At 40.3% G+C, this 15,823-nt stretch overlaps 1 protein-coding gene across 1 annotated transcript; it reads left to right on the plus strand.

The window, feature by feature from the left end:
* The first annotated feature begins 8,225 nt into the window (after window positions 1-8,225).
* On the plus strand, window positions 8,226-13,039 carry LOC146578015 (uncharacterized). The gene is made up of 6 exons (XM_085256753.1): window positions 8,226-8,271; window positions 9,538-9,882; window positions 9,973-10,098; window positions 11,596-11,913; window positions 12,585-12,911; window positions 12,977-13,039. The coding sequence occupies exons 1-6, from the start codon at window positions 8,235-8,237 to the stop codon at window positions 12,997-12,999; spliced, it is 1,176 nt and encodes a 391-aa protein (XP_085112879.1). The 5' UTR covers window positions 8,226-8,234; the 3' UTR covers window positions 13,000-13,039.
* The last annotated feature ends 2,784 nt before the right edge of the window (window positions 13,040-15,823 follow it).

A 15,823-nucleotide genomic window follows, 5' to 3' on the forward strand; every position in this document is an offset into this window, starting at 1 on the left:
GTTCACCAGCTCTCACACAACATCAATGATCCACGTCCTTATAAACCTCCGAATCAGGTCCTGAAGCAGTGACGTCCTGAGTGAAGACCTCACTGATCACATGACTCTGGTCACCTGGACTCAGTGTTTCTGAAGCAGTGTGCTGGGTTTTTACAAATACGTGGCTGCTGCCTGATGTTGGGCCCACAGAGGAAGACGACTGACTCACTCGTCTTCACTTCCTCCTTAAACATGTGGAAGGAGAGCAAAGTGCTGCCAGACTCTTATTTCTGACAGGAACAGAAGAAACCACAGCAAACTGTTCCAGTTCTTCATCTTCATCACAATCTATTTATTTCCAATGGTGTCTTCAGTCTGAGGGTTTGAAGTTTCCATGTCTGCGTGATGTGTGGTGTGAAGGCTGCTGGTTAAACTGAGACGAACTGTTTAAAGCACTGAGTGCTCATAGAGAGATGGTCCATGAGTCCCATACGAATTACCCACGTCTCCCACTGGGGAATTGTAGAAAAGGGGAGAGGCAAAAGGGGTACACTGTATTTATAGGGTTGCACCAAAGAAGAACAATGAGGAGGGGCTCTAACTGATAATAAATATAACTACAGGCTTGAAGGTATACAGTCAGGTATAAAGAACACATTTTGTGAGAAGTGTTGTTTGTTTATTTACAAAGTTTGCTGTTTCAGTGATAGTTGTACATCACGTTATATCACTTCAAACAGAGGTGATCCAGTAATGCTGCACTAATGAATTAGACTAACTATTCACTTTAGCTGAAGTTATTAAGTCAGCTAAAGAGTTGGATGCTGTGTAAGACATAAATAAAGCTAAAACACAAAGGTTTGGACATTTGCATGTTGCCCTACTGTAGGGGTCTCTGCAAGCATACAGGGCTCTGACAGGGTACAAGATGACAACTTTGTCAAAGCTGAACCAGGGCAAACTACCAGGGTTAAGGGTTAACTGATGAAAAACTTAACTGGAGAGCTCACATAAGATATATTCATTCCAAAGTATCACGAAGCATTGCAGTACTAAACAAGGCAAAACAGGTATTCGACAGAACATCACTTCTGTTATGGTTCAAAAATATTGGAGATGGACACCAGAGGAAAAACCCACAATAACAACACTGGTCCGGTCGGGTTGAGTCAAACGATGATTTAATGATCACACACGTGGGAGATGGACACTGTATGCAGACAGTCTCAGATCTCATCTCAAAAAACACATTTCCATAGTTTTATGAAATCAGGGTATTAGAACGCCCCCTCATGCGTAGTGACAGGTGTAATACAATCAATGTTGACAATTTTATTTAACACAAAGAATAACATTGTCTCCTTCCCGAGGGCAGACGCTAACTGCCCCCCTTCTCCTGGAACCGTCTGTACCCTGCTGAGACACAACATGGCAACTACAAGGACTCTTTCATTTATTAAGACCATCAGTGTGTATTGCTCTAAATCAAGTATATAATATTAAATGAATATTGGTGGATCAGCTACTTCTACTTAAAACATATTAAAACATGACTAAGCACAAAATCACCAAGAATGACATCTTATAAGTGCTGTGTAAGCGCGTGCGGCCTTCCAAGCTCAAAGCCTTTGCCCTCCATAGATCAGCCAGACTCACGCTGGCTGTAGCTTTTAACCTTTAATTACCTTGAGCACAACTCTAGAATGAGCAACAAACTGCAATGTGTATGGAATGATCATGGTTACATCTGCAATGGAAAATCATGTTATTATTCTGGTACCTGTAAGAAAGATCAAATTAAAGTTATCACCATCACTGTAATGCAAAGAATAATATAAGATCAAAAACTTCAATTTATGCTTAATGCAAAGCTGGTTATATACTTCTAAGGAACTAATAATGACATATTAAAATATTAAATGATAATGAGAAAAACATCCCCTCCTTATTCTACACTTCATATTCTCTACTGTTCACTGGTTTCACCATACTTAAGCTATTGTGCAGAGGTCTGGGGCAATAACTATAAAACCACATTACATTCACTTTTTACTCTTCAAAAGAAAGCAATTCGAATCATCCACAATGCAGGTTACAGGGAACATACAAACTCACTATTTTTGCAGTCTGAAATATTGAAAATTGATGATATAGTGAAATTCCAAACAGCACAAATTCTATTCAAAGCAAAAAATAAAGAACTGCCAGGTAATATTCAGAGTATGTTTTTTTTTTGAAAGAAGGAAGTTATAATTTAAGGGGTTTTTGTAACTTCAAAACAATGAAGGTACGTACTACAAGAAAAGGCTTTTGTGTTTCTGTTCAAGGAGTGAAACTATGGAACAAACTGAATATGGAATTAAAGCAATGTCCAAACATAAAACTGTTCAAAAAGAGTTATAAAAATATGATCTTCTCGATCTATAAAGAAAAGGAAAATATTTAAATTAAGTGAATGTCTCTATTTAAAAACAAACAAACAAAAAATTCATGATGTGATATTATAGTATATAGTATATCAGAAATCTGTTCACTATTTTTATTACAAATTATATCAGTAAGGAAGCTGACTAAATATTCACTGATAATTTATGGGACAGGGGTGGGATTAAATAAGTGTATACTTCTTCCCACTCCCTTTCAACATGTAAATTAATCAGAATGTTTTTTTGTATGTAATTTGTATAGTATATTTTTTTTCTCTCATTTCTTTTCTAAATGTACTTGTATATTGTTCACATGTTGAAATAAATTACCAATCAATCAATCAATCAACTACCAGGGTTAACCAGGGTTAAGTTTAGCTTTGCAGTTTTTATTATTATATATATACAGTGGGGCAAAAAAGTATTTAGTCAGCCACCGATTGTGCAAGTTCCCCCACCTAAAATGATGACAGAGGTCAGTAATTTGCACCAGAGGTACACTTCCACTGTGAGAGACAGAATGTGAAAAAAAAATCCATGAATCCACATGGTAGGATTTGTAAAGAATTTATTCATAAATCAGGGTGGAAAATAAGTATTTATTTAAATTAAATATTAAAATATATATTTATTATTATCATATAATAAATTCATAGATAATTATGGCTTATCATGTACTCAGAGTAAATTCATTACAGTTGTGAAAGCCATTCCCCCTGCAATGATTCAGATGGCTAAAGCCAGTTTAACCTGTTCTTCCTCTATAATTCGTGAGCCGTCCTTAATTATTGATGATCATCAATTTGAAGGAAAGACATGCAAAATTCTAACCAAACAACTTTTTCCTTCTCAATTAAAAAGAAAATATTTGTTTAAAGATTATAACTCGAGGTTTTTGACTGAGTATCTTTCTTTTCCAATTCCACCAAAAGCAAAAGAAAATCACTTTAAAATCTTAAATGCCATATACCCGTCCAACGACTGTCTTCACAAGAAATTCAGTATAGATACGAACACACTTTTTGCAACAGTGATATTGAGACTACAGAGCACCTTTTTTATTCATGTGAGAGTTCCAGATGTTTGTGGGATGATTTTCAGTCCTGGTTAACCTCTAAAAATATTGACTGCCCTTCTCTAACCTTTCAAGTAATTAGATTTGGCCTACAAACAGAAAATAAGAAAATAGAATTTGGGATTAACAACTTGTTTATAGTTGCAAAATTTTTCATTCACAAATGTCGCTTCTTGAAAATTACTCAGATTTTTGCTTTAAAAATGAAGTCCACCTATTGAAGGCTTCATTGGACAAGTAACTCCTTACTTGAATTTTTGATGCAGCTTTTCAACTGATGTACAGATGTACTGATGTTGATGATACTATTTAAGGCAAGGCAAGGCAAGGCAAATTTATTTGTATAGCACAATTCAACAACAAGGTGATTCAAAGTGCTTTACAGAGACATTAGAAACAAAAACAAATAAAAAGCATGATTTAAAATTGATTAAAACAAACAAACAAACAAACTAATTAACAAACAAACAAAACAGTATATAAAATCAAAACAGATAAAAAGCATGATTTAAAATTGATTAAAACAAGCAAACAAACAAACTAACTAAACACACACATTTCACACCTGTTCGCGCGATCTGAACCCTTATCGTAAGGGGAGCTACCAGTCCTTCTGTGGACGAGCTACTTTCTATTTTAAATTCCCTGAATTTAAAAAACTCTCTAGACCCAGTCTAGACCCAGCTGGGGAGCTACCCAGAGCTCTAAACCCACTTAACAAACAAACAAACAAACAAACAAACAAACAAACAAACAAACAAACAAACAAACAAACAAACAAACAAACAAACAAACAAACAAAACAGTATATAAAATCAAAACAGATAAAATCAGAACAGTAGATAAATCAGTAGTTAATGTAAGTTTTGAAATTTAAGCTTAAAAGTGTGGATTTGGTGCTTTATTCAAATGCAGCTGAGAGCAGGTGAGTCTTCAACCTGGATTTAAATAAACTGAGTGTTTCAGCTGATCTGAGGCTTTCTGGGAGTTTGTTCCAGATATAAGGAGCATAAAAGCTGAATGCAGCTTCTCCGTGTCTGGTTCTGACTCTGGGAACTGATAAAAGACCGGATCCAGATGACCTGAGGGATCTGGAAGGTTCATACTGGGTCAGGAGGTCACTGATGTATTTTGGTCCTAAACCATTCAGAGCTTTATAGACCAGCATCAGAACTTTAAAGTCTATCCTCTGACGGACAGGCAGCCAGTGTAAAGACCTCAGAGCTGGACTGATGTGGTCCACTTTTTTGGTCTTAGTGAGGACTCGAGCAGCAGAGTTCTGAATGAGCTGTAGTTGTCTGACTGATTTTTTAGGTAGACCTGTAAAGATGCTGTTACAGTAATCAAGCCTACTAAAGATGAATGCATGGACTAGTTTTTCCAGGTCCTGTTGAGACATCAGATCTTTTATCCTTGATATATTCTTGAGGTGATAGTAAGCTGACTTTGTTATTGTCTTAATGTGTTTTTCTAAGTTTAGGTCTGCATCCATCACTACACCCAAATTTCTCGCCTGGTTTGTGGTTTTTAGATGTATAGATTGAAGTTCTCTGGTGACCTGTAATCGTTTTTCTTTGGCGCCAAAGACTATTACCTCAGTTTTGTTTTTGTTTAGCTGGAGAAAATTGTGGCACAACCAGTCATTAATTTCCTCAATGCATTTACCAAGAGCCTGCACAGGGCCTTGGTCTCCTGGTGACATTGTGATATATATTTGTGTGTCATCTGCATAGCTATGATAGTTTATTTTGTTGTTGTTTATAATCTGTGCCAGTGGGAGCATGTAAATGTTAAACAGAAGGGGTCCCAAGATGGAACCTTGGGGAACTCCACATGTGATACTTGTCTGCTCAGATGTGAAGTTACCTATTGATACAAAGTATTTCCTGTTTTCTAAGTATGTTTTGAACCAGTTTAGTACAGTTCCTGAAAGACCTGTCCAGTTCTCCAGTCGTTTGAGTAATATGTTGTGGTCAACTGTGTCAAATGCTGCACTGAGATCCAGTAAAACTAAGACTGACATTTTTCCACTGTCTGTGTTCAGACATATGTCATTAAACACTTTGGTCAGAGCGGTTTCAGTGCTGTGGTTCTGTCTAAAACCTGACTGGAAGGCATCGTAGCAATTATTCTGTTTTAAGAAGTAACTGAGCTGTTGAGAAACTGCTTTTTCAATGATCTTACTTAAAAATGGGAGATTTGAGATCGGCCTGTAGTTGTTCATTTGTGTCTTGTCAAGATTGTCCTTTTTCAGTATAGGTTTGATTACAGCAGTTTTTAGTGATTCTGGAAACACACCTGATAATAAAGAAAAGTTGACGATCTGTAACAGGTCTGACTCTAAAGTCTTTGAGACCTTTTTGAAAAAACGTGTTGGCAGGACATCTAAACAGCAGGAGGAGGAGTTCAGTTGACCTAAGATGTCCTCCAGGTCTTTGCTGTTAATAGGTTGAAACTGTTTCATGGTGTTTAAACAGTTTTTCGGTGGACACAGTACATATCCTGGATCTGCTGTTGATGTACCAATTGCTTGTCTAATTTTTTGGATTTTTTCAGTGAAGAATTTGGCAAAGTCATTGCAGGCCATGGTCGAATGAAGTTCAGCTGCCACTGGCACAGGAGGGTTTGTTAGCCTGTCAACTGTAGAAAATAAGACCCGAGCATTATGGCTGTTTTTAGTGATGATGTCAGAGAAGTAGGACCTCCTTGCACTCCTCAGTTGTAAATTATAATTGTGAAGTTTATCTTTATAAATGTCATAATGAACCTGGAGGTTTGTTTTTCTCCATCTGCGCTCAGCTTTCCTACACTCTCTTTTTTCATTTTTCACCAGTGTGGAGTTTCTCCATGGAGACTTTTTCCTTCCAGAGATAACCTTCACCTTAATGGGAGCAATAGTGTCCATTACATTTAACATGTTAGCATTGAAGCTATTGACGAGCTCATTGACTCACCCTCTGGACAGGTCAGGTGTTAATGGGAAGACCTGGTTAAAAATTGCACTACTGTGTTCAGTTATACACCGTTTTGTGATCACTGTTGTTGATATATTTGTGTGGGCTGAGATTTTACTTTCAAAGAAAACACAGTAATGATCAGACAGGCCCACATCAGACACAGTAACCTTTGAAATGCTCAGGCCTTTGGAGATCAGTAGGTCAAGAGTGTGTCCTCTATTATGTGTGGCCTCTGTTACATGCTGAGTCAGCCCAAAGTTGCCCAGAGTGTTACTCAGGTCTTTAGTCCCTTTGTCCTGAGGGTTGTCCACACGAATGTTAAAATCCCCAGCAATAATTACACAGTCAAAATCAACACAGATCACAGACAGCAGTTCACTGAGGTCATTAAAAAAGTCTGTGCAGTATTTGGGAGGCCTGTAAACATTAAGAAACACAACTTTGGATGGGGCCTTCAGCTGTAAAGCCACATATTCAAAAGACTGAAAACTTCCAGGAGATAGCTGCTTACATTGAAATGATTCATTAAATAAGACAGCAACCCCTCCTCCTCTCCTGCTCGCCCTGACCTCACTGATAAAACTGTAGTTAGGAGGGGTCGTCTCGATGAGAACAGCTCCACTGTTACTTTGGTCCAACCAAGTTTCAGTTAAAAACATAAAATCAAGGCTGTGCTCAGTGATTAAATCATTAATTAAAAATGTTTTCCCAGCTAAAGATCTAACGTTTAATAAAGCCAACTTAAGTGTTTTAGAGGTATTACTTGTCCCCTCGTGTTTGGGAGCAGTCTGTGGCACACAAGGTATGTTTACTATATTTAAAGATTAAGAAAAAAATAATAATAAAGTTGTGTTTTCAAAATTGGAGTTCAAGTTATTTTTACTTCCAATAGTGTTAACATGCTGCACAGGTCAGGAACAAGATTTTATTTTCATTGTAAGTGGGCTGAAGCAGTTAATTAAAAGTAGTCTAACATAAATGCTGTAATTTGATTACTTTAATAAACATGTAACTTGGATGGATTGGATGCTGGCGTGACCACAGTGCACACGTCTGCTGTTGCTCACAGTGGTCCAAGGGACGCTCAGTTTGTGTGTTCAGACACATGAAACATTAGAGGGAACGTTGGTCATCAGGTGTATTCCAGTCAGCTGTTTCCTCGTGTGTTTCTACTTCCCCTGATCACCTCCTTGTGTGCATTTAGTCTCTGTGTTTCTTTCTTTTCTTTTGATCAGCTGTAAAACCGCCTGTTTCAGTTTAAGCATTGTTTTAAATAAATTGCAGGCTCAAAAACTGTTTCCTCCCATTTCTTCTTGTTGCATGTTGAAGCTCTACTTGGAACCTTGTTAAGATCCAACCAAGCAAAACAGGATTTTTTGACATTTTTCAAGCAGTCTTAAACTTTTGATTGGGACTCTCAGATGATTTTAGCTTTCAGAGCCTCTGAACAGCTTTACTGCACATTTTCCCTCTTTTCTCTTTCTCTTTCTCACTCTAGCTTGTTCTTTCTTCTTGATAATCTGCCCCTCCCAGCCTGTCAGCTCAAACACTGTTACACAATACATATTATTTATTCACATACAAGATAAATAAACTGACGAAGCATTCAGATCATAATTCTCCTTCTAAAGCTGCTGAACAGGACAGAAAAACAACAATAATAATAAATCTCAAACTAAAAATCAATCATTTTTAACCCTTGCATGAAAATGAAAGTGAAAGTAAGCTGGTGTTTGTGCAGCAGCCTCTGGGTGTGTCTGCAGTGCTGCTGCGTGTGTCTGACTGAGGATCAGATTTATGAAGATGCCACTGATGCTGATGCTCCTCTTACTCGGTAAGAAAGCTGCTCTGATACTCTGCATGCATGTGCGCACACACACACACACACACACACACACACACACACACACACACACACACACACACACACACACACAGAGGTTATTATATATGCAGTGCATTGATGTCTGCTCTCTGTCCTGCTGAATGAAGCCCTCCCTGCTCGGGTGATGCAGGGTGGATCCCACCATGTGGCTCAAATAACTGAGAACTATGAAGCTCAGTGAGGTTTTAGTTCATCATGAATAAAGCACTGACACACATTCACTCAGATCTCAGTGTTTTATTCATTTTGAAGCAGCTCATGAAGAACAGGTTGATGACTCATGAAACACAACATCACAGCAGTTTGTTTAGAAGCTGTTTATATTTGAAGGTTGAAGTAAGTGTCTTCAGTTTTTTACTTCAGTATCTTAACATTTCAATGGTAACTTTGTTAATATAACATTAGGTCATATTGAACTTATTGTGAACAAACTGCATCTCTGCTGTTCACCTGTTTCATGTCACAGTGGCATCTTTTACATATTTGTCAGCTTCCTTCAGATTATTCTGATTCATTTTGCATTAATTGTTGTAAATATACAAACGAAACCTTACTGATTGTTTTTCATCAGAACCCAACACAAAGCTAAATTCTGCTGCATCATCTCCACACTGAAAGGAAATTCACTGTGTGTGTGTGTGTGTGTGTGTGTGTGTGTGTGTGTGTGTGTGTGTGTGTGTGTGTGTGTGTGTGTGTGTGTGTGTGAGATTATATCGTATGACATAATCACAGACACGCATACAGTGTAACTGTTTTGGTTGTGCTGCATGAAAGACGAGTGTGTATTGGGGAGGTTGAGTTACTCAGGAGAAATCTCCCCGTACATCAACTGTTACTGTACCCCCTTAATAAACCATGTGCTTAAGACTCTGCGTGAAAGTTAAAATATCTATGTTCAGTGCACATAGATAGATAGTCTATATAGTTATATAGGTATACATGTCACACACAAATCCACCACAAAATGTTCCAGCATCAGAGCTGTGTCCATCAGAGGGACGGCTCAGAGTCAGACAGGCTGACATGTTTGCACATGAGGACGTCTGCTTCTACTCAGTCACTCACTTTCCTGGTTGTTGACTCAGTCGGCTCCTCTTTACCTGTTTAGTTCATCTGTGAACCATCAGGAAACTCTTTGGAACTTTACCTGATGTCCTGTGTCTCTCAGCTGTTACAAAATCACAGCACTCACCTGCTTTATATTTTTATCCTCAGGTTCCCAGCATGCCTCAGGGGTGGAGGTGTATGAGGGGGTGGAGTCTGTCCTGCTGCCCTGTCAGGTACAAGCTGATGTTACCATTGAGTCCACAGCAGCAGTGTGGGACCGTGAGGAGCTCAAGGACCCAACAGTCCACGTGCGTCTGCCGAGTGGTGACGATTTTAAAGATCAGAACATTCGTTACTTCAGTCGAACATCACTGAGAGCCGAGGCTCTGCAGACTGGAGACCTCAGCCTCACTCTGAGGAAGCCCACAGTCTCTGACAGTGGAAACTACACCTGCACATACCGCAAGCATGGACAAGATCGGAACAAGGCCTATGTAGACCTGAAGGTCACAGGTCAGTGCTGTCAGGTCAGATGCATGCTAATGGCAAGTTCTAAAAATCTGTTGGTTGATGTTCAGGTTGTTTGTTTTGTGTCGATCACAGAACTTCCTCCTCGTTCTGCAGTCTGGTTCAAAGTCCTCTCAGGTGTCCTGGTTCCTCTGGTTCCTCTGGTTGTTATGCTTGCTGCATGGCTGTCTTGTAGATACAAAACGTTAAAGAACAAAGAAGGTGAGTGTTTTATTGGACCATCTGATGAAATATCAGAACCTTGAAGGTAATCAGCAAAGTTTGATTTGGTGATTTGACAGCACCATAGCTGACGTCTCTGTCCTGAATGAGTTGTTAGTGATCTTTACATCACTGATGGTTACCACGAACTGTTAGATCCCAGTTATCCTGTACAAGACGTCTGGACCGACTCTTTGTTTGAAGGGCCAAAGTTTCTGGTATTATCATTATAGTGTGATATTATTCTGTTACCATATGTTACCTTATATATGTAATCAAAGAATTATGATAACAGCTGTAGGACATATATTATCCTTTAGTTTAGATGGTGTGATCAGTATGTAGTTTTAGTTTGCACTATACTTCTGACTTAAAAGAGTGTGAAAATCATTAGATCTATTGGATTGACCTGTATTACTCGACACTGTTGAATGTGTTACACTGTTTCTTGACATTTCATACTGCTGAATCATGAAGAGAATGTTGTGTGCAGAGGACCTTGTGCCGATAATAGAAGAGACAGACCCCCACCTTACAGAGAGCAGAGAAACAAGGAGCCGAGGTCATAACTTAGTAAGAGAGAAAGAATGTGAATGTTTAGGCTTTTACGACTAGGTGGGGGCCGCTAGAGGCTATAAGAAGCTGAGCAACCCGTCACCATTTTGAGACTTGCTGTGACCCTCTTCATGCAGGTCTCCCCATCATGATGGTTCTAATGCTCATAAGTGTTGAATTGTATAGAAATAAATGATTGTTGATTGAGCATTTATACACCGAGTATTGTCCTTCCTTCAGCCCAAAGATTCAAAGGATTGGGAGATTTCAACAATAGGCTAACAGAAAGTAACTAAAGCTGGTAGTGAGGAGACGCACTGAGCTCTAAGTGCCTGCAGGAGTGTCCATCCTGCTATCCACTGATGATGCAACTGACTGATAACATAACAGTTAGGTGCAATCAATAACCACAGCTGTTAGTTTCAGCTCTCCTCTGATGATCCTTCTCTTGGTCAGATGGATTAGTCTTATAATAGTTAAAGAAAAAAGGCCCCATGGATAGAAAAAGCTGTGACAACCATTGAAGAAGCTCATCTCCAGGCTGGAAGCAGGACTTCAGAAAACACAGAGTAACATCAGGACAGCAGGTCCATGTCTTACCCTGTCCATGGTTTACTGTAAGTGCAGTCAGATGTGTGATGAGTGTTACAGAAACACTGCGTCCACCTCTCCCTCGAGCTTTTACACTCTTCACAGCTTTGACTGGAGTGAAACCATGAGACGCTGAAAGCTTTGACTCTGTGGTATCTGGCAGACACGTTCAGTTCAGCTCTGCTGCTGATTGGACACCAAACACAGCACAGTCTCTTCATGGAGCAAAGGAACACGTTTCAGACTGGAACCAGTCCAACATGTTTTACTGCAAACATTTCACTTCATCCTGTCAAAGGAAGTTTGCTGCTGATGCTGTGCAGCTCATGTTGTGCTTGGTTGTTCTTTCAGTTCGTGAGGTGGAGGTGGGTTCAGGTGTGAAGTCTGCCAAGCTGCCCTGCAAAGCCACAGTTCACCTGTCTCAGGTAAATAAAGTCGTGTGGAAGGACAGAGATGGCAGGATAGTCCACGTGTATCAGGAAGACTCTGAAAAACAGCACAGACGTTACAGGAGCCGAACAGAAATGATCGAAGACCCGCTGAAGACTGGAGACCTCAATCTGACCCTGACATACCCCACACACACAGACAGGGACACCTACACCTGCACCGCCTACAGCAGGGAGGGAAAAGTCCTGATGGAGAAAAAAGTGGAGCTGAAAGTCGAAGGTCAGTGCAGCAGATGATCCTTATTCACAGATTGTGTTTGGTAAGTCAGTGGTTTGTAATGACTGAAGTAGTTTGTGGGAGAGAAACTGGTAAATGTCAGCAGTTAAAGCATCAACCAGGCTCAAAGATAAGTTTGTGGGAAACTGTAAATTTGATTCATTTTTGTAGTGGTTCAGATATTGTGAGGACGTTCATGAGATGAGATGAGTGTAAGAGAATCACACATAAGACTTCAGAGCTCTGACTCTATCAGCCCGGCTATAGTGTTGCAAAAACAAACCCTGAGCTCGTTCCCAATGTCCTAAAATGAGACGAGTGATGGAAACCTTTACAACAGCAGCAGGTGTCTGCAGAGAGGCGTGTGAGCCGGAAACATCCTGGTCTCAGTGTTGCATACAGATTTCCCTAAATGCTTCTTCCAAAGCTGGATAGATGCTGTCTCTCCTCATCAGAATCTCAGAGACCCACATGAGTCTACACACCACTCAGACAGCCAATGGTTTAAGGATGATGCTGGGCTATGAACAGGCTGTAGACGTTTTATGTTGATTCAGCTTTTATGAATCAACATAAAAACTCAGGGATTAAGTAAAAACATAAAGTCCACGACTGGTGTGTCATCAATAACAAGTAAAATGTTAACATGCTCACGTTGTTTGTTGTCCTCTCAGAGTGTCAGGTGGAGGAGGAGGAGGGGGCGGAGTCCATCTGTCTTCCCTTTCAAACCACAGAAAACCTGCCTGACGACAGTGAAGTGGTGTGGAAATGTTATGAACCAGAATACATGAAGGTCCACGTGTATGAGAACGGCTCTGACCGGCCCGACAAACAGGACGACCATTACAAAGGTCGCACTGAGATGAATGAAGACGCTCTGAAGTCTGGAGACCTCAGTCTGACCCTGAGACACCTCAAAGTGGGAGATGCTGGGAGATACGGATGTGAGGTCAACAGCAAGGAGGCCTGGAGATACAAGAGGGTGTGGCTCACAGTCAAAGGTTAGTTAGTTCATTCATGTTTGTGTGTGTGTGTGTGAGGTGTGACTCTTCTGTTTCCTCTGCAGGGAAAAATCAGGCCAAGAAATAAGCAGAGGCCATCAGGATCAGCTCCACTGATCCGTCTGCTCTGATCACTGATCAATCAGTTTGATGTGTTTATTTGATTATTGATCAGTGAAGGACATCAGTGAACAGACGGTGCTGAAGATGCTGTCAGCTGATACTGAAGCCTGTTGAGTCCTGTGTGTTCTCAGTATGATCACACAGCTAATGTATAAACTCCGACAAACCTGTGTTCTTGGAAAGTGCACTGTTGGCTGTTTCTGTAAGTCTGACCAAATATAAGGTGTGTCAGTGTCATGTGCATGTGGAGTAACCGTTAACAACACTGTGTGTATCTGTGGATGTTTGTGGCTCGGCTGCAGGGGAGGGGAGGGGCACGGGAAGCTGAGATCCATCACTGACCACACCTTTTTAGGAGCAGTGGGTGGAGCTTGCTGGACACAGCTGTGTGCAAGGGCGTAGATTTCGTTTTGGCATTGGTGGGGACGAATGATTCAGTTTTTTTTCCTTTTTGTCTTTGCTTCTTGATAAAAAGGAGAAATGTACTTGCCTACATATGCTATTCTACATGCTTTTAAACCATTTAAAATTACAATTGATAGTTTTATATGTGAGTTATATAATGCTAAATTACAATTAAACAAATGACTAAGTAGTTTAGACTTTAGTTTACTTCAGTCATATTCAATATAAATCAGGTATCATACAAAAATAAAAATAACTTCAAATTCAGCAGGGCTGGACTGGCACAAAATATGGGCATTTTGACTAGTGACCGGCCCACCATGGTATTACAGGAAAAGTCAAAAATCCTTTAAAGCCTTTATAATTAAACTTAAACCTACACCACCTTCCCTATTCTGGTATTCTAAACAGTAGCACACAGAAACAGTTCAGAACTTCCCTTCAACTCATCCATGTCACCTGAAAGGTAAACCTGTTTCTCCATCACCTGTTCAGCTCTGATGATTCAGTAAGGACATCTCCTGGTTTCATCTTCATGTTTCCCTCTCACCACATATCCAAACCGACATCATGACCAGCAGCTTTACAGCTGTGGCTCCAGCAAACATCAGCTGATACTAGAAATTAATATTAAATAAATTCTAACAACAGCTGATCAAGCTTAAACGTGCTGCTGTTGTTTAATTCGACCTCCGCTGGTTTCCTCTTTCTGGCGCAGAGAGAAAAGCCGATCAGCTGATCATTGATCAGTTTCATGATTGAATTAGCAACTTTCTAGCTGAAGTAGTACGGCACAAATCCCGTTCCTTTTCACCTTAACTTTAAAGTTTGACCTCCTCGGCTGTAATTGGTCCAGCCCAGAGTCGATCATGACCAACTGGCCAATCCACCACCACTCATTTATACCGTTAAAAAAAGAAAAGGAAGAAAACCCCATCGGCCAATAAAAACGAAAAATCACGAGCAGCCCACTGGGCAAATGCCCGGTATGCCCGATGGCCAGTCCAGCCCTGAAATACAGTCATGACAATAAACGAATATGAGTTCAAAGACTTAACAACATTACTTCAGTTGCATTACACCAACATAAAAAAACAGCTTTTACCAGTTGCGTCAGATATCTAAAGCAAAGCCGTTCCTTCCTTTAAAGGACCTTGAAAAGCTTATCCACGCATTTATTACATCCAGTGTGCTGCCCCTTTAAGGCAGGCATGATCATTTGGGTGTGTGTTTTTTGTACCAGCAGACTTGCCGTAGTACCTCACCAGTGAAAAGCAGTCCTATAGCCAAACTGTTGTCTGTTCCACTTTTTGTTCACTTTTTCTTGCTGAGCCTGAGAGAGCACATGCCTGTAAGTAGTTGCTATCTGTTTTGTAAGCTTTCCCGCGATAGTTTTGTGTAGCAGTTTAGAGGTTTGTGTGGAAAACATTCTTTTGTGAGGTAAAACGGCCGCGATGCTAACACGTTAGCCCGTCTATGGGATTTCCCATGTAATGTTAGCATTAAGCTAATCGCTAAATGCGTGGGCCTAATAACCAGTGAAAGGGTTTGGATAAGTTTGTGTTTATGTGTTATATGCATTGTAGTGCATGGCTTAATGTTTGATGTTGTAAAGAAAATGCAATTACAGCAGAGATGTAATATTTTATTTTTGTTTCTGTACCAGTTTTACAGTGCTTCAACAGTAAACATCTAAAACGTATCCGCTGACTCCTGGATGTTTATTGTGGACCTGTTAGCTATCTGCCAAGCTAGAAACCAGCTTCACACCCTAGTGAGGCCAGAATATCCAGATTGGACGACTGTAACTCCCTCTACTCGGGCCTCCAACACTCTTCTCTTTGCCGGCTCCAGTTAATTCAAAATGCAGCTGCGCGTCTTTTAACCAAGAGCACCTGGCTGCAGCCACTGTGGAGCTCCACAGTAACCGGAAACACGTGACCTCCACAGTAACCGGAAACACGTAACTTCAGTTAAATCGACTTTGACAGCGAAAACTAAATTGCGTTTTTGTTACTATTGATGCTGCTGAGAAATAAAAATGGTTTTAAGTGGGGGGTTTTTAACACTCTGGGTTTGTTCAAAAAAATTCACCATCCCCTAAATTGTTCGTGGCCAAAAGTGTACAGTGGTCCCTCGCTATAACGCGGCGCACCTTCCGCGACACTTGCTGTTTCGCTGATTTATTTATTTGTTTTACAGTACATCGTGTTGTGCGTTCTGATTGCTGTAGACCATTGTCAATCAATCTAGTCCAGTGTCTCCTGTACAGGAGCGGTCCCTAATAGGCCCACGGACCGGTCCCGGTCCGTGAGTCCTTTGGTACCGTTCTGCGATAGTTGATCCTCCGATGTGAAATGTATGGTTGTAGTTGTGTGTCTTAT

This window comes from Mchenga conophoros, linkage group LG3 (genome assembly GCF_057382185.1).
Source record: "Mchenga conophoros isolate Kocher_MC1m ecotype Shallow Benthic linkage group LG3, M_conophoros_male_GT1.1, whole genome shotgun sequence".
NCBI classification, from domain to species: Eukaryota; Metazoa; Chordata; class Actinopteri; order Cichliformes; family Cichlidae; genus Mchenga; species Mchenga conophoros.